The sequence below is a fragment of the Myotis yumanensis genome, unplaced genomic scaffold, assembly GCF_028538775.1.
Source record: "Myotis yumanensis isolate MYYU_CA2020_CCGP unplaced genomic scaffold, mMyoYum1.0.hap1 SCAF_5, whole genome shotgun sequence".
Taxonomy (NCBI): Eukaryota; Metazoa; Chordata; class Mammalia; order Chiroptera; family Vespertilionidae; genus Myotis; species Myotis yumanensis.
This window is the reverse complement of record NW_027223756.1, coordinates 34,593,510-34,612,195: the sequence shown is the minus strand read 5'-3', so window position 1 is coordinate 34,612,195 and position 18,686 is coordinate 34,593,510. Positions and strand designations below refer to the sequence as shown.

The 18,686-nt window shown below is 48.2% G+C and overlaps 1 protein-coding gene across 1 annotated transcript in view; it reads right to left on the bottom strand.

Annotated features, from left to right (window-relative positions):
- The window catches only part of FSTL4 (follistatin like 4), a 327,977-nt gene that overhangs the window by 12,969 nt on the left and 296,322 nt on the right, over positions 1–18,686 (bottom strand). The window contains exons 9-14 of the mRNA XM_070415004.1: positions 15,732–15,893; positions 15,217–15,351; positions 14,280–14,306; positions 11,009–11,127; positions 9,020–9,169; positions 2,780–2,887 (exon numbers count right to left, since the gene is read on the bottom strand). Of these exons, the coding sequence (XP_070271105.1) occupies positions 2,780–2,887; positions 9,020–9,169; positions 11,009–11,127; positions 14,280–14,306; positions 15,217–15,351; positions 15,732–15,893 (701 nt within the window). The remainder of the gene's footprint in view (positions 1–2,779; positions 2,888–9,019; positions 9,170–11,008; positions 11,128–14,279; positions 14,307–15,216; positions 15,352–15,731; positions 15,894–18,686) is intronic.

Sequence of the window (18,686 nt, the reverse complement as noted above, 5' to 3'; positions counted from 1 at the left end):
CCTTGGTATTATAAATGTATTTTAAATAAAATTCTCCTTGTATTTTCAAATGCTCTTACGTATTTAGTTGTCATGTCTCTCCTTATGCTGGTGAGTGAGTACCTTTAACCTTAAGTCCCACCTTGTCTGGTACTAATGTTACCACTTGTGCATATCTCTTAGCTCCCCTATCATCACTGTTTCTAGGCCTTTACATTTTTTTTTTAAAATATATTTTCTTGATTTTTTACAGAGAGGAAGGGAGAGAGAGATAGAGAGCTAGAAACATCGATCAGTTGCCTCCTGCACATCTCCCACCGGGGATGTGCCCGCAACCCAGGTACATGCCCTTGACCGGAATCGAACCCGGGACCCTTCAGTCCGCAGGCCGACGCTCTATCCACTGAGCCAAACCGGTTTCGGCTAGGCCTTTAAATTTAATCTCATTATCATTTTGTTTTGTGTTTCTTGTAAACACATTAGAGTTAGTTTTCTTTCTTTCTTTCCTTCTTTTTCTAAAGCCCAACCTGATCACCTCTGCTTTGAACAGAATTCAGTTCTCAGCTATTAATTTCAAACATTCTCTATATCCTCTCTCCTCCCAATAAGATGACACTTTTGAGTATTATTATTCCCTTTTCTTCCCTCCACTCTGAATTGTCATTTTTACTAAAATAATTTATCTTTAGAAATCCTGGTATCAGGATTTCTCTTTCAGTGTGTCTCTGCTAATTCTAACACCCTTACTTAGCACTGATTATACATTTCCAGATAGATTTTTCTCATCCATCTTACATTTAGTTTTAATCCTCACCCAATGATATGTTTTGATTGATTTTGAGAGAGAGAAAAACATTGATTTGTTGCCTCAACCAGGGATCAAACCCGCAACCTAGGCATGTGCCCTGACCGAACCTGCAACCTTTTGGTGTGTGGGATAATGCTCCAACCAGCTGAGCCACCCAGCTATGGCACCCATCTTACTTTTAGTTTTACACAGTCCTCTCCAGGTTCCTTACTTACGACGGTCTCCTCTTTTCCTTCTCCATCTTGATGTCTCTGATCTGATTCCTCAGGTGGTGCACATGAGTGATATGCTCTCCGGATTCTGAATATTCTTATATCTTTCCTTTGTCCAGAGGTAAATGATATCTTGGTGGGGCACAGGATTCTTGGACATCAGCCCTTATATCTAACTAATGTGACTCCACGGTCTTCCAGCTCCTATTGCAGGTGAGAAGTTCAAGGCCCATCGGATTGTTGTTTCTTCTACAGGTAACTTGTTCCTTCTGCATTGTAAGATTTCCCCTCTACTCTTTTACTAACAAGGGCAGAGATGTGTCATTTCTCATAACTCTAGCCAGGAAGTTGTAGATCTTCTTGGAAATTTTATTCCAAATGTATTTATGTTGGACTCCATCCCAACAGTTTCCTTTTCTCTTTCTGAACTTCCATGTTCGGAGATGTTGAGTCTCAGTCTCTTCATATATTTGGGTCTCGGTAGAAACCATGCATTTCCGAATTTATCTACTGCAGTCGATAATTAGAAAGGCATGTTGTTCATTTTTAGTTCCAGAGGAATCTTTGGTGGTGGTCCCTCCCATAGAGTTTCCTCAGGTGCTTTCTTAGAGCTGCCAGAGGGCCCAATAATAAGCCCATTTCTCTGGGCTTAGCCTCCGTTCTGAGTGACCTTTATCTTGGGCCCTAGGAGTTCTAATGGGTTGTTATTATTTGTTGTCAGCTCACAGGGCTCAGGGCCGTTGGATGAGTTCAATCACCGACACAGTCTCAGTTCACATGTGGTGAAGTTGTGCCCTCCCCCTGGAGCAGCAAAGGCAGGCAGGAGGCCCGTCGCCGGAGGAAGCCTCTCTAGAGCCGGTGTTCCTGGCCTCTCACCAGTCTTGGGAACAGGGTGAACCTGGCTCCATCTGCAGTCCTTCTCAGCTGGGGTTCAGAGAAAGAATTAAACCCTAAGGCCTGAGGCATCCATTGTATGTGACGAATTACCTTTTCTGTGCATCTAGAATGGTTCTATGCACCATTTTGGGGAGACTTGAGAAAACAGGCATTCAAATTACTTTATGTAGATCTTAATCCTCTCGTGCATCCCTGATGAGAAAGGCTGAGCCACACACACTCAACACAGGGGTGGCATGGCTCTTCCCTGCCTGGCAGAGGGAGGAATCCCACAGATCCCTGGGGCCCAAGCTCTTCCCAGGAGGGGGTACAGCAGCTGGAGGTGGGGACTGCAGAGCCTGCTGCGGGAAGGAGTTGGACCATGGGCAGATTACCTAACTTTTCTGTGCCCTCCCACACTGGAGGCACTCCATAAACACACTTCCATTTATGGATATAATTGCTGCTGCTTCCTTTCCTCCCCTTCCTTATTGGCCAGCAGCTAGTACTTGCTCTGACACTAAATCTCTAGCCCACCCAGCCCAAGGTGAAGAGAGTCTGTCTCCTTTCTTCCTCCCTGGACTCCAGTCTTCATGCTGTTTGACCCCAGGAGATCCTGGCTCAGGAGGGACAGGTGTTGTGGGGCCTGGGAGCCGTATTCTGATTGTCATACCATGAGATCCTACCCATTATGGGTATTACTGTCTTTAACTGCAGGCCTCGCTGAAGACACCCTGTCAATTGCCTGTGAGGAGTGTTGGCCTGAGGCTGTTTCCTACTCTCTCCTTAAGCCCTTATGGACATATTTTAGATAAATGAGATTAGCCGCTAGGGAAGTGGGAGACAAACAGGGAGAGAGGCTTTTCCTGTGGGGCAGGGGTTAGACTCCATGTGTTCAACATACCTGGAGGCTTGGTTGGGACTTGTGCACATCCCCCCGGCTCAGGACCCACACTTGGTCATGTGACTTGTCATAGGACAGCTTGGCCGGCAGAGGGTCCACACCTATGGACTTGAACAACAACAAGAAAAAGACAAGTTGGTCATGGTTGTCGTAGGGGCTGACACAGTGGTCGTTTCTGGGTGTTGTGCACGTGGCCGTTGCTCCTGGGTGAGTGGCAGGCAGCCCAGTGCAGAAGCCTGCCTTCTGGGTTTATTGTCTTCAGAGGCATAAAACTGGTGGTCAACAATTTCTCCCTTTTAAAAACTTCTTGTGTGTTTTACTTAAAGGAGAGATCCGGAGCATCTCAACAAAAGCCTAAACACAGAAGCTTTAAGTTATCCACTTAAGAACCAGCCGAGGACCCGCCCATCACATCTCCTGGAAGCCTGTTGGGCCTCTTAGACCCTCAGCGTCCTTCCCCAGGCTGCTCCATGGCCCGGATACTGGCGAGTGGGCCCCTTCTCCTGGGTCATCGGAGATCATCCTTTCTCACCTTATCTTTCCACAGCCTCTGTCTTGCACATCCGTCAGCGGGAGCTGCTGGGACTCAAACCATAGCACCAGGCTGGTTATTATTACTGCTGGGACTGATACTCCGCTCTCCCCCGAGGACAGCACTTCCCCCTGTGGCCCTGGCAAATGGAGACTTTTCTCTCTTCTGTTTGTAATGTAGTTTTGTAAGTTCTAAACCCTGTTCTATGATGATTCATTCTCAGTTCCTTCTTGGTTTCAATGATCTTTCCTTCCTCCACATCTCAGCCACCATAACTTATATTTCAACTAACCAGATTCTAGCTTTTCAGATTTTAGGAGAGAAAACCCCATTGGTCAAAACTTCTGAAGAACTGTCTGTGGAGTCCCTGAGTCCACTTTTCCTTTCCCCATTCCCACCAAGTGTCTGTCTTCATCACTTCACTGACAGTTTCTAGTCCTTCATGTCAGATTCAGAGGGTCATCATTTTTAAAAAAATTCTTACCCGCAGAGATGTTTATTGATTTTAGAGAGAAAGAGAGAAATTGATGTGAGAAACATCAATTGTTTGCCACCTAGGTATGTGCCCTGACGAGGAATCAAACCCGCAACTTTTTGGTGTACACAGGACGACACTCCAACCTACTGAACTACCCGGCCAGGGCTCAGAGGGTCATTTTTTGTGATCCTCCTCTTACTTGACATTTCAGCAAGATTTCACATGGTTAATTATTTCCTTTTGGAAACATTTTCTTCACTCAGCCTCCCACCTCCCTAGCTTTTATCTTCCTCATTCTGACTTCTGAACGTTGGTATGTCCTAGGCCTTCAGCTTCGACCTTCTCTTGTCTACATCCTGGCCCTGGATGAGCTCACCCAATCCATGGCTGCAGCTAACCCACTGCACTCTGAGGACGTTAGAGTTCACTCCTCTGTCGATGAGCTCAACATTTACAAAACTAAACTCTTGATTTTTTAATCTGCTGAAGTATATTGTTTTTTTCTCCATCGCCATCTTTGAAGTCTCATTTTACTTTCTTGCTCTTATTAAAACCTCCTGTTCTCTGAAGCCCCAAGGCTGTTACTGCTTTTCTACACTTCACAGACCTCAGGTCCTTTGTTCATGTCTATAGATACTCCTGTTACTCCCAGCTTCATGGCTACTCTTTTCACTCACCAAAAGCTTTGAGATCTACCACTGTCTCCCTCTACCCAGAGCTTCTTAACACACCAGCAATGATACCACCATGACACTCTCTAGATTCTTGTACACTCTCTCTCTCTTAAAAATACCTCCTGACTACTCATACCTCTTCCAGATATTGTCTGCCCTCTTCACAGCAAAACCTCCCTAAGGTTTGGACTGTAGCCATTATCTCTTCTTTCTGCTTAACCTTTCTCATCATATTTCATATTCTCATGTGAGCTGTTGAGGAGCAAGAGTCTAAGATTTTTGTCTTATCTCTTCCAATTCAGAACAGACTTGCCCACAGTCTCAAGATGCCGAGGAACAAAGGGAAAAGGTCCTGAAGAACACATTAGGCCCAGGAGTGAAGCTTTACAAAGACTTCAACTCAGCTTTGATTCAACGTAGTACTTGGTAAGATTAAAAATATTCATTCTCTATTATTTCTGCCTAAAAAGGAAATGGTAAACTTTCTTTGGTGGATGAGAGCCATCTAAAGTTTCTAAAATATTTTATATGGAATGTCGTTGTGCATGCAAGAAAATTACTAGGCTTTCCAAGATACAGGCTATATGACTGAAAACAACATTAAAAAACAAAAACAGAACAAAATAGACCTCCAGGTGATCCATAAAAAGGTAATTTGGAATTAAGTAGACATTCTAAAGTAAAAAATGTAATGCCTGAAATTAAGAGCTCAATAAATAGGTTTAAAAAAATATCCATATTAGACACAGAAGATAGAATTAGTGAACTGAAAGGTTGATAGAATATACCCAAATTGAAGCACAAAGAGCCAAAAAAGGATGGAAAATGAGAGTGAAAAAGATAAGTGAGAGACAATGGAAAGGTCTAATTAAAAAAAAAAAGTTCCAAAAGAAGAGGCAAGAGAGAATGAGCATACTATTTGAAGAAATATAGCAATTCATACATTCAAGAACCTCTAAAAACCCTAAATCAAAATAAATACCAAGAACACATTAGCTGGCACATCTTAGTAAAACTGCTAAAGACCAAAGAGAGAAATCTGAAAATTAGTTTGATATACTAGTATTACCTATTAACAAAAAGAATGGGAAAATAATGGAGAAGCATCTTAAAATGCTGAAAATACATAATTGCTAATAATGTAGAATTCTATATCCAGTGAAAATATACTTTAACATTATTTGTCCTTTATGTATTTTTATACGGCCTAAACAGCCTAAAACTCCAAGACTCTGTTGTCAGTAGTCCTACACCAAAAGAACCATTAAAGAACATTTTCAGGTAGGATGAAAATGATCCCAGACCTAACTATATACCTCAGAGGAATAAAGAGCAATGGAAAAGGTAAATATGTGGGTGAATATAAATGACTATCAACTGTACAAAATAATTATAGGCATTTCTTCAGGGGTTAAATTATATGTAGAGTTAAAATTCATTCCTACAATAATGCAAAAGGTTGGAAGGGAGGGTTAAATTAAAAGAGCTAGTTGTTCTAAGGTTCTATCATTAATGGGGAAGTAATTTGTATGAAACTGTATTGAGGTAAGGATGTATGTTGTAATCTCAATGGTGGTAATAACAATAATATAAAATAATGAATTGTCAACAAGCTAACAGAGGGAAAATGGAATAATAAAAGTGTTTAATTCAAAAAGTAAAAAGGAGAGAAAAGCAACATAAACAGGTCAAATTAAAAAACAGTATGGTACTTAATACTATATAAATTAATTACATTAAACATAAATGGATCAAATACTCCAAATAAAAGGCCAAGATTATTAAACTAGATAAAAGACTAAAGACTTTATAGAAGACCACCTTAAATATATGGACATAGAAAGGTTGAAAGTAAAAGGATAGGAAATTACACCATGACAGCACTAATCGCAATAAATCTGATTTAGCTATACTCATATTAGACTAAAATAGACTTTAAGGCAGGAAGCATCATCACAAATAAAGAGAAATATTTTATAAGAATAAAGGAGTCTTCCCCCCAGGAGGTATTATAATTTTAAAGTAGAAAAGGATAGAACTACAACCATGGTGGGAAATTTCAATATACCTCTCAGTAGCTGTTAGGCTAAGTGGACCAAAAAAAAAATAAAAAAAAATCTCCAGGTATTTCAAATTATTCAGAATATGTTCTCTGGCCAGGGAAATCAAAGCCTCCTATTGTATTTGTCAGGAGAAACCACTAACTTGGTTATATCCAACTTTCACCTCTCTCCTCCAACCTCGGTGATAATTTTTCTTATTCCCTGAGAAAATTAAAGCAACCAGAAGAGAAGTTCATCCAACTACCAGCGATGGTATCAGGTATTGGCACCGGTACCTGTGTACTTTCTTTCCTCCTCTTACAATGAAAGGGTGTGCTTTTACTTGAGGCTAGCTGCATCTCCACTTGCATGCCCTGGATTTCACTGATCCCTGCTTAATTCCATGAGGCAGAAGAATTCGGGGGAACAACTCTCCCCATTAGCATTTAAATGCTATAATGTCACCTATGCTAAAAATAAAGTTCCTTCCATATCCTCTTCCTGCTACTGCCTCATTTGTCTACCTGTAACTCACCTTTACAGCAAACCTCCTCAAAATGGTTGCCCATATTCACCATTTCCACTTCCTTACCATTCTAACTTGGATCTGCTCCCGCAGGCTTGCATTCCACCATCCTCTCTGTTCCTGCCTGCCAAGGCGACCCACATGGCACCAAATTCAATGGTCCGTTTTCATAATGTGCAAATGCTCTCTGCAACATTTGATACCACTGACCACTAACTCTCCCTGAAAACATTTTTCTGGGCTTCTGGGATACCCCATCTCTAATTTTCTTTGTTCCTTTCAGCTACTCCTTTGGGTCTTGTTGGCTGTCTCTCTCCTTTGTGATCTTTAAGTGTTGGAGTGCTCCAACCTGTACCTCCTCTCTGTCTGTACCACCCTGAATGTTTCTCATCCAGTTCTCTGGATTTAATGTGGTTCACATGGTGAGGATGCCCTCATTGGCATCTCCAGCGTAGATCTCTCCTTTGACTCCAGACCTGTTTATCTAACTGCTTACTTGACATATACATCACCTGAAACGGAACAGAGTCAAACTGATTTCCTAACTTTCTCCCCTAGCCTTGCTCGAAGTGTCTCTCATAGTATATCAGCAACATATTGATGCAGTAACATTATCACAAACTTAGTGGCTTAAAGCAACACAAATCTATTCTCTTACAGTTTCTGGAGGCCAGAAGTGTGAAATTAATTTCATTGGGGTGAACCAACATGGCTCTGTAAGGCAGTGCTCCCTCGCAGTGTTTCTCAGCCTTCCTAATGCCGCGACCCTTTAATACAGTTCCTCAAGTTGTGGTGACCCCCAACCATAAGATTATTTTCGTTGCTACTTCATAACTGTAATTTTGCTACTGTTATGAATCGTAATGTAAATATCTGATATGCAGGATGTATTTTCAGGGGTCGCGACCCACAGGTTGAGAACCGCTGTTAGAGGTTCTGGGGGAGAATGCATTTCCTTACTTTCCCAGCCTCTAGAACTACATTCTTTGGCTCATGGCCCGTTCTCCAATCTTCAAAGTCAGCCATATGCCATGCTGCCCCCTCCTTCTCTGCAGAACTTCTTTAAATTTATCCTTGCCTCTCTCTTATAAGGATACTTTTGTTTGCATTTAGGGATCACCCAGATAAACTAGGATAACTCCCCATTTTAAAATCCTTAATTCGTTAACATCTGCTAAATTCCTTTTGCCATATGAGGTGACCTTCACACATTCTGGGGCCATCGTTCAGCCCACCACACACAGTAAATGGCATCTCCATTCTACAGTTGCTGAAGTTCAAGCAAGCAAACAAAGGCTTCTGCTCTCTCAAACCTCACATTCCACCCAGCAGAAAATCTTTGGGGCTCCCTGTTTAAACTACATCCCGAATCTGATCACGTCTCACCACCTCCACTGTTGTCCTCTCCTGCCTGGTTCCTTGCAGTGACCACACCCCTGCTCTCTCCTCCAGTCCTTTCTTAATACAGTAGCCAGATCGAGTCACTCCCCTGACAAACCCTTCAGTGGCTTTCCATCTCACTGTTTCTACCTCATTAGCCTTTGTTCACCTGCGACTTCCGGGCACCCACTCTCCCCCTTATCGCTGGCCTTCCCTCTGTTCCCAGGATCGGAATCCCACTTGGCATTTAGATCTCAGATTCTGTTTCTCTCCAGAGCCAATTTAAAATCATCTTCCAGTTCCTCTAGCACATTTTGCCTCGAGTAACATAGCACTTACTATTTAAAACTCCCTAACATTCTGATTTAGGGTCTGTTTCCCCAACTACCATATAAGATCTAGAACTTCCTTGCTCATTTTTGGCTGTTTTCCAAGCACCTAGCACAGTGCATGGCACCTGGTAGGCAGTAAAGACTTGCTAAACCACCGCACATGAACCCCCTTTGCTTTTCCCCTCCGGCCTGACCTGCCCTCACAGCAGCCGGAGAGGGTGCAGAAAGCAAAGACGACTTTGGCAGGCTGTGCCCCGCTCCCTTAGACAGGTGTACCTGCAGGACTTTCTGGGCTTGAACGTCGACCACAAGGACTCTGTTCAGTGCCGGTTGGGCCACATAGATGTACCGGTGCCTGACGTTCACTGCCGACGCCCACTGGCATGGCTGGGTGGCGTCCCCTTCCCCTTGAGGACAGATTTCTTCCTGTGAAGGAGATAGGCTACCATGTATACTTCTTAATCCCCCCTCTCTCCCCGCCCCACCCCACAACCCCAACCTCTCGGGATTCCCTCTCCCCTGACTCTCCTCAGTCCCTTTCTTGCCACACTCAGAATCCTTTGGATTCATAGAACATGGCACACAACCCCCCACCTCACCAATTTCCCCTCCTCCCACTTCTTCTGAGGCTGTACCTCCCCCTGCAGCCTCTTAATCAGCAGCTTCCGGGGCACAGTCTTCCACTCTTTTGTGCTTCTTTCTCTTTGTCCTCATCACCATTATTTTAAAAACGTCTCTTAATGGCCAGACGTGTGAAAGAGTTCCCTACACTTTTCTGCTTCTTCACCTCTCATATGCTCCTTAACCCTCTGCTTTTGAACTCACCACGAAGCTGGGAGTGTTCTCACCAAGGTCAGTGTCGACTCCTCAGTTGTAAATGAATCCCTGGCCATCATTTTATTGGAACTTGGGGCACCATCTGACTACTCCTTGGTTCTTCTCCCTCCGTCCCACCCCATGGCTGGGCCTTTTCTGTTGTTGGACCCTGCAGAGTTCACCCTGAATAACTTTTCTTCTCTAAAGTTAATCTCACCCAAACCTATGGCCTTATCTACAGTCTGTATGCCTACAACTCCCAAGTTTACATCGTTAGCTCAGGCCTCTTCCCTGAGCTCCAGACTTTTATAGCCAACTATTTAGCTTGACTTGATTGTTTAATGAACATCTCAGACATGTAAGTCCAAAATCAACTCTCAATTTTACCATCAGCTCTGCTCATTCCATTAAAAAAACAACAACGACATCTCCATTGCTTTACTTCCTTGGACCAATAACTTTGAGGCCGCCCTAGCTGGTTTAGCTCAGTGGTTAGAGTGCCGGCCCAAGGACTGAAGGGTCAGGGGTTCGATTCCGGTCAAGGGCACGTCCCTTGGTTGCAGCCTGTGCCCTAACCAATTAAACTTGCTGCTTCCCGCTGAACAAAGTGGATGGACATCTAATCCAGCAGAGAGGCCGAGAGAAGATGCACCAACTTCCTACTCACCAGCACTTTAGAAAGAGGGTCGGTCCACTGTCACCCTCCTCCTGCTAGCAAGACTCTGGCTTCCCCTCAGGTCCCCTGTGGTTTTACCGGTGACTAGCTCGAAGTCCATGCAGTTCTCCCCTTCCCCCCCTGCCACGGGCTTAACCAGGACACCACCTTCCCACCTGGACAATTACAATGACCTCTTCACCCCTCTGTGCTTCTAGGCCAGCCCTTTTGACCACTGCCCTCCCTGAGGTCTTGCATGTGTTCCTGATCATGGCCACCCTTCGTCTGAAGTCCTTCAGGGGTTCCCAGGGCTTTAGGGTACCAATTGAACTCCTTCCCAATTTCAGGCCCTTCCCATACCCACCCTTCCCTCTAGGCACACAGAGTACTTTCCGTTCCCTGAACATGACATATTTTATCCTCTACTCTCCATGTTCATGACATTTGTTCCAGAAACCCGCCACCAACTCTGACTCGTTCTTCAAAACTGAGCCCAGGGATCCCGTGTCCCAGGGGCCTTCTCTCCTCAATTTCTAGCGCACCTGGCACATTCTCTAACAGCACCTACTGGGCAGCTGTGAACTTGGGGAGGCCAGGAACCCATTCATAGGCCTGGGCCTCCCCTCGGGCTCAGTGCGTGGACGTGGCTGCCTGATGAACAAACGGGCATATACATGCTCGGCCTCGTGTTCCTTGAGCCTTGGGACAGATTGGAACCACACCACGTACAGTAGATGGAATTTAAGAATCAAATGGCACCTGAGGTGAAAGACTGACTGGGCGTGGGAACCTACGTAGCTCATGAAGATCTTCTCAGAGGGTTTGAGGTGCCTCTGGATCTCACAGTCCACGGGGTGCAGGATGATAATGCCGTCATCGGAGAAGACATAGAACATGTTTCCCACACTGAGGCCTGGGAGGAGCAAACACAGCCATGGTTATGTCCCTCTAGCAGCCCGCCCCCCCTCCCCCCGTGGGGTCACATGCCACATCGGGCACACACAAAACTGCAGCTCAGGTGCGTGGGGTGCAGGCACGCAGCGCAAGTCCTGGTCAAGGTGGGGTGAGGTGAGATGAGCAGGTGGTGTGGGGAGCACGGGAGAAGGTGCCCCGAGGGCTGTCCATCAGAACAGCACACAGAGGGCCCTGCAGTCCCCGGGTGTCCTCCCAGACATGCACACCAGTCAACCAGAGTGGCCACCAACACAGGCTTTCAAATCAACGACAGCCGTGGCTTTGACACACATGTGACCGCTCCTGTCCTGAAAGGCAAAGCCTCCCTTGGTCGTTCGTTGTCCACTCAATTCAGAATGGATGAGACGATTCCCCCAAAGCAACGGCTCTTACTTTGAACACATTTAGGTGCAGTGCCACTTCCTGGAATGTGGAGCCCTAAGAATGCTGTGGCAGGTGCTCCTCGGTCCAAACTCAGTCCCAGGGACTCAGTTTGCGGGCTCCCCCTCTGCCCCAGCGGTGTCTCCGTGGCAGCTCGCGCCAGGTGATAGAGCCCACAGCTGGTTGTGCCTGCCTGCCCGCCCTCACCCGGCCCAGGGCTCGGCCGTCTGGGAAGAAAAGGCCTTGGAGACCCCCAACTAGTGTAGCCTCCTTATTTCAAAGACAAAGAAACTGAGGTCCAAGGAGGCCACCTGCCTTTGTGCCCGAGTTGGGGTTAGACCCTGAGCCCCGCTCAGAGTGTCCCCTCACTCTGCCTCTCCATAAAAGGCCGACCTGGCACAGAGATGGGTAAGGTTGGGATTCTTCCTCCCACTTTCTCCCGACTCTTTCATATATTTTGAAGGTAGAACGATAAAAAGATTTCTATAAGTTCTGAAAAAATGAAATATATTAAATAAATATGCGGAGAACTCTTTCCTTGCATGCAGAGAGCACCAGTGCCTTGATGTGCAGTGCACAGAGGGCTCTGCAGGGAGCCAGGTTATTGTGCTGTGCATGGGTGGACCCCGCCGGAACTCTGAACCCCTCTCACGTGGGCCTCTGTAACTGCATGTCACACCCCCAGGGCCTCCTGCATTCTCTGGGTCTCTCTGCAGTAACCTCACCTTAGAAAAACACCACCTCTTAAAAACTTGTCTGGTGAAGTTTTCAGTGAGTTAGAAAACAACAAGTCAGGCAGATAGGAATCACCATCCCATTTGCTGCCAATGACTCTGCAGGCAGTTTTCGGGGCGTCAGGCCCATGGTGACGGCACCAGTGCCTGCGGCTCCCAATGAGGACAGAGGTCCCTGAGTCCATGAAGCAGCCTCGACTACCTCTGGTTCTGTGCTGAGAAGGGCTCCAGGCAAGAGGGTTCCTGCCATGGCGAACAGCCTGACCCCGCCTCTCAAAGCTGGCATTGACCAGGAGTATCTGCAGAGCTGCCGAGGGGAGCCTGGGTGCTGGGCAGCCTGCCCCTGGGAGTCAGACAAGCCATGAGTCTCAGCCGGCTCTCAGCCCCCAGAAGGACCTTTGCTTCTGTCCCCTCTCCCCTGGCAAACTTCTCACTCACACCTCGGGGGCCAAGGGGGCCGCAGCCCTTGTTCAACAACAGGCCCCAGGAACAGCCCCCTGGGGCTTCTCAGAAAATCGATGGTTGGAAGGACCAAGGTAAGATTGAAGGCTTAACAGAATCTCCACGGGGTCTGCAGCTGAAGCTACATTTCAGGCCGAGCGCAGGGTCTTGCTCGCAGTTGGCAATGGAACATGAGACTAAACAAATACTCAACAAACAATCGGCTTCACAGGAGACCCAGCCTCATGATCGACTGCCCCATCCCGCCGAAGGTTCTGTCTGGGCTTAGCTTCTACTAAGGCAGTGATGGTGAACCTTTTGAGCTCGGCGTGACAGCATTTTGAAAAACCCTAACTTAACTCTGGTGCCGTGTCACATGTGAAATTTTTTTGATATTTGCAACCATAGTAAAACAAAGACTTATATTTTTGATATTTATTTTATATATTTAAATGCCATTTAACAAAGAAAAATCAACCAAAAAAATGAGTTCGCGTGTCACCTCTGACACGCGTGTCATAGGTTCACCATTGCTGTGCTAAGGGGGCAGCAAGGAGCTTTCCTTGCTTTTGTGTGCTCTCATCACCTCACTTCTCCTGGGCAGACTTTTGTGTGCTCTCATCGTCTCACTTCTCCTGGGCAGACTTGAGTGCGCCCTGTGGTCGGCCAGGTTTCCTCTCTGTTCTGGCCTCTGCATTTTCCTATCTCCAGGCCTTGAGTCTTAGCGGTGAAGGGTACCAGCTGCCCAGGCATGATGGGAAATGCTTGCTGCTGGGTTGTCTGATATTAGTGTAGCACCTGCCAGCTCTTGGGCAGCGTAGGTCTTAAGTGGGCCCCCCTAGCTGTACTTCACACCCCCGGGGTCCCCTGCATTCTCTGGGTCCCTTTGTAGTAACCTCCTTAGAAAAACACCACCTCTTAAAGACGCAGAACAAAAGCTCTCTGGGTGCCTCATGGCTAGGAGCTAGGGTCAGGCAGCATCAAGAGCCTGCTATTTTTTGAACCAGATGAAACTGTGGTTTTCTACTTCCCATATTAGGCCAGTTTTGATGTACAAAAACGCAATTTTGTATGGCCCAATCTAATGTTTAAAGATTGTTTGCTAATACAAATTTTAAATGCCTAGTCATTTAAAAACATACATGTAAATAAATATAAATTTACAGAAATCACCATAGCTTTCTCCTTCAGCATTTCCTCAGAGTATATACTAAACCCCAACACCAATACCAGCTGCTGGAGAAAAGTTTAAGGCCCGGATCTGATCAGGAGCCCCTGCTGAGTGGGCCCCTCCCGTGGAGGTTTCAATGAGCTTGAAATGGATACTTTCCGTTTCTAAATTCTAATGCATTGGTGACCATTAAAGACACTAGCGGGTGTGAAATCTGCTTCTCAGGGTGCGCCACCTGAGTTTGACTTGGACCTCCCCTCTCCGGTCTGATCTGGCACGTGAACCCCGCTTGTGGGACTGTTTGGCGCTCATGGAAAGATGGCCTATTTTGGAACTTCAAACACACGTGACCACAGACACAACACAGAACGAGTGAGCTGGTACCTTCCTCGCGCCAGAGAATGTTTGCAACTGCAGCAGCGGAGAGCAGCGGAGAGTTGGGAGAGCGGGAGCCGGCGGAGGGGAGGAAAAGAGGAGAAAGCAGAGTGAGAACCTTCCTCAGTGTCAGTTCGAGAACATCTGCCATCGAGTGCACAGAACGGAACCACGGACTCCCGCGGCCGCACTGGGGACTGTGCACATGGACAAATGCCTCTGGGTCTCAGGACCCTTTCAATTCTGAATGAATCCTTGACATCAGGTCCCAGGATCCCAGAAGCTAATGGGGTTTTCTACTTCCCAGGATGACAAAGAGGCAGCAACCTCTCTCTCAGACGCTCAGGATTACTTCCAGGAGAGCTCCCACTTTCAACTAGGATCCTCCTTATCTGAAACACGTCTGAGGACCTCCCTTGCTGGGAAAGACTCATATGAAACTGTGACTGAGGGAATGAGACCATGGCCAGCACCCACGTCCTTGAAATCACAGCAGCGGACCCACTTGGGGAGCGGTGGCCACAAGGGAGAGCACCCTTAGCACCCAGGTGGGCGACATCCCTGGATAAAGGCTGGTGTGCATAGCCAGTCCCTGGGCCACGTGGGACAGTGGCCCCTGGTGGGTGGATAGTAGGGGGCGTTTTGTAGATGAGGGCAGGGGTTCCAGGGCAGGTAGGAAGCAGAACTGGGGCCAGGATATGTGAGCTTCCTTGTGGTCCTGGGCTCTGTCTGCTGTCCAGAGAGTTCCTCTATGTTTCTAGAGTCAGGGAAGGTGTGCGCCCCTCTGGGCAGCCTCCGTCCCCAGTTTGAGCCCAGATGGATATGGGTGTTACCTGTCTTCAGGGGCTCCTGGTTGACAGCTTTGGCCCTGGCAGTTACTTCCCTCCCTGACACCCCGCACATCCCACCAGCTCAGTGAAAAGCTCAAAGGCAAGAGTGGACTCACGGGTCTTTCTAGCTGAGTCTTCAATGAAGAGGGAGGAGATGTCTTCGTCCACGCCCACTTCATTTTTGGCAATGCAGGTGTACGCCCCTGTGTCTTCATACCGGACGCTGCCGATGTGGAGTTCGCTCCCATTGGCTGCGGAAAGGACAGTGCTCAGCGTGGCCTGCTCAGCCGAGACCCCCCTTCCACCCTCCCCATTCTCTGTGTAGGCATTAAAAACACAGAGCTCCTCAGCAGGGCTGAGGGTAGCCAACATCCCGGACAGTCACCCACCAAGGGCCAGAACACCTGAGTGAACTGAGGGTGACCCGGGACCTGACTGACAGCCTCTCATCACTGCCCTCAGAAAGCCCACGAGACTGTGGGAGCCCAGGGAGTAGAACAGTCTGGGGAGACATCTGTTCACTCCAACATGTCTGACTTAGAATCAACTCACACCTCTCATTTCCATCCCGGGGAGGGTGTCAGCTTGAACTTGGTGGGAATAGCACAGACACATCGAGGGCAGTTCTTACCCAAAAGGGAGAGCTGTTTAGACATCTGGGCTGAGACATCCATGCCATTTTTCAGCCAAGTGATTCTGGGCATAGGAATGCCCTCTGCGTGGCACCTCAGACTGGCCGCCACCCCCGGCTCCTGTGCCTGGGTCTCCGGGTAGACGCGGATGACTGGTGGCACTGCGGGTGAGAACCAGTGCCGGTAAGAGAAGGCCCTCACCTGGCCCCGGGCCTGGGGTCCAGCCACGAAACCCTGCTCCAGGGAGGTGAGCTGAGAGGCAACTCCGCACTTCTCTTTGTAAGCAGTTTGCAACCATCCTATTCAGCAACTCAAGCCCTAAGAGAAAGCTATAAAACGGATTGCAGGCAACAAACACGCCAGGCTTCCTACCCTGTAATTCATGGCTTTCATCATTATTCTAAATATGATCAGGAAGACAACCAAATATTTAATGTGGTTCAGCTGCTACATGTGAAGAGCAATAGCCACTGACATTTATTTCTGAATGAATAAAATTCAGATATATTATTTCTGTTATCAGCAACCCGTTGGACAGAGGCTTATGTCTTGCAGGAAGTGCTTCACAAAGCACTTATGAGCACTGACTGGCAGGGCTACTCATTATGTCACGGCTCCGGGCAATCCATTGATTTTCCAGTGGGTCATTTTTATTGCTCCCCTTCTCAATCCCTGGAACACGGGTGAAAGGCAAGTGTACCCTCCTTAACGCTGACTCGGCCGTGGGCCCTGCAGTCCAGCTCGGGGCTGGGGCTATGGCCTGGCCCACTCACCGGATGAGAATGGGTGGGCAAGGCGTCACCCTCCATAGGCCGCAGGCTTCTCTTACCTGGGCTGTCTGTGGGGAGGAACCCGGAAGAAGTGGAGACTGTCTGGAGGACCTTCCATCCTACCCCCAGCTTTGGGCCCAGGAGATAAAATAATTACCATTGTTCAGTGGAATTGAGGGCTCTTCCCTACTCACACATTTTACTCTACTTACTTCCAATGGGTTCGTGAGAGCGTGTGTGAAGGCACCTGGCTATTAAACTGAGTGAAACAAAAGCATCACACTTCTTTTGGAATGACGGGGGATGGATTCTTCCTGAAGTGGGCAGCTACCTGTCTGGGAGCTCCTATTGTCCAATGAGAGACAGCATCCCAGGGCAAGACGAAGGCAGAGGAGGTGGAAGGTACAGTCCCCTCCTCCCAGGACCAAACTGGAATTACAACTAAAATATAGAGCAATCACCCTGAATGACCAGCTGAAGGCTAGCTGAAGAGAAGTCTTATGACTGGGGAGAAAGGGGGGCATCTGTGAAAAAGAAAAAGTCTTGTAACCAAGAATTTACAGAAGACGCCACATGGAGACTACAGAAGGGCAGAGACATGGGACGTGCTGGCCCTGCTCCCAAGGGCAGGGGCTGGGATTCGGGGGGGGGGGGTATCTCAGCTGCAAAGGTTCCCCCTGAGGAGCGCGGGGTCTCAACTCCATGCGGGGCCCCCAGCACAGAGCAGCAGAGCTAGGGAGAGAAGCCCACATAACATCCGGCTGTGAAGGTCCGCGGGAAGGCTGTCTGCCAGGGAGACAGGGGTCTGCTAGAAACCCAGGCGCCCTCTTCCAGGGTCAGTGGGCAAGATCGCACTCGTGGCCACTCACCCTGGGCTGCGGGGGAGGGAGGGCGGCGAGGAGCAGACTGGAGTTGTCCGAGTGTCAGGTCTGATCAAATAATTGAATTGATACCCTCTCCCCTGGGAACTGCCCTTTAGGCCACTTCACAATGGACATCCCACTTGCTAAGACCATTAGCTCTCCCCTCCGGACGTTCCCAGAATCCGGGCCTGCACAGAGAATTCACTGCCCAGAAAAAGTCCGTCTAGAGCCCTTTAAAAACCTGTGACTCCCCGTCTTTGGGGGCTGGTGCCATTTTGGGGCTCAGCCCATCTGGTATCCAGATGACCTAATACATTTATACTCCCTTACCATTTGGCCTCGTGCGTTCCTCCTTTGGCGACCCCAACATTGAGAAGAGATGGGGTTGTGTGGCTCTGGGGAGAGACCTGAAGGGAACCCTCTCCCACACCACCCACAGGTGCCGGCTCTCCTGGCTCAGGCACTCCCCTCCATACGGCATCAGTAAGGCCTTCACTTGCCACCCTGTCGAAAAGCCCCACCGTTTAGCTGACTCTCCTTATCCCTGTTTTTAAAAATTTCCTCCTTAGTACCTTTCGCCCTTTGACACATACATGAGGGCAGAGAGTTGGGTCTGTTCACAGCTATGCTTCTAGTGCGCAGCCTGGTGAGTGGCATGTAAAAGAAACCCTGTAAATCTCTGCTGAGTGAACCGAGTGATGATGACACTGAGATCTGAGGGATAAGGGGGAGTTGGCAGCAAAGTGTGTGGGTGGGGGGAGCATTCTCAGGGAGGGAACAGTGTGCGGTGGGGAGTCAGGAGGCCAGGCCTGTTGGGGAAGTGAGAAGCGTTCACGGGGCTGGAGCATGGGGGGAGGCAGGCAGGACCGGCTCACTGTGCAGGAGTGTGTGTGGGTGTCTGTATGCGTGGAGTGTGGACTCACGGGGACAGGTGGCTGCTGTTGCCCCTCTGTGCCCCGGTGGCTAGGCCTCCCCTCTTTTTCCTGAAGGACTGGTGTAGACCGGAAACTGAAGCACAGCCAGGGCAGCAGTGGGAAGTGGCCCCGCAGACAGGCCTAGGCCCCCTGGCAACCTAGGAGATCCACTGAGGAGCTCATCTGGCCTTGACCTGACTACCTGCTAACGGGAAAACTAGCACAAGGATGTTAAAGAAAATGACCCCATCACTTGGGTGGGAGCTCACCACTGCCTCCAGGACCAAACTGTCCCCTTCACATGTGATGAGGCACCACGGAGCCTGCTGTCAGTGCAACAGGCCCCGGGGTCTGAGCCAGCACCTGTTCACCGCGGGCAGAAGCTGGGCCTCCTACCAGAGCCAGAG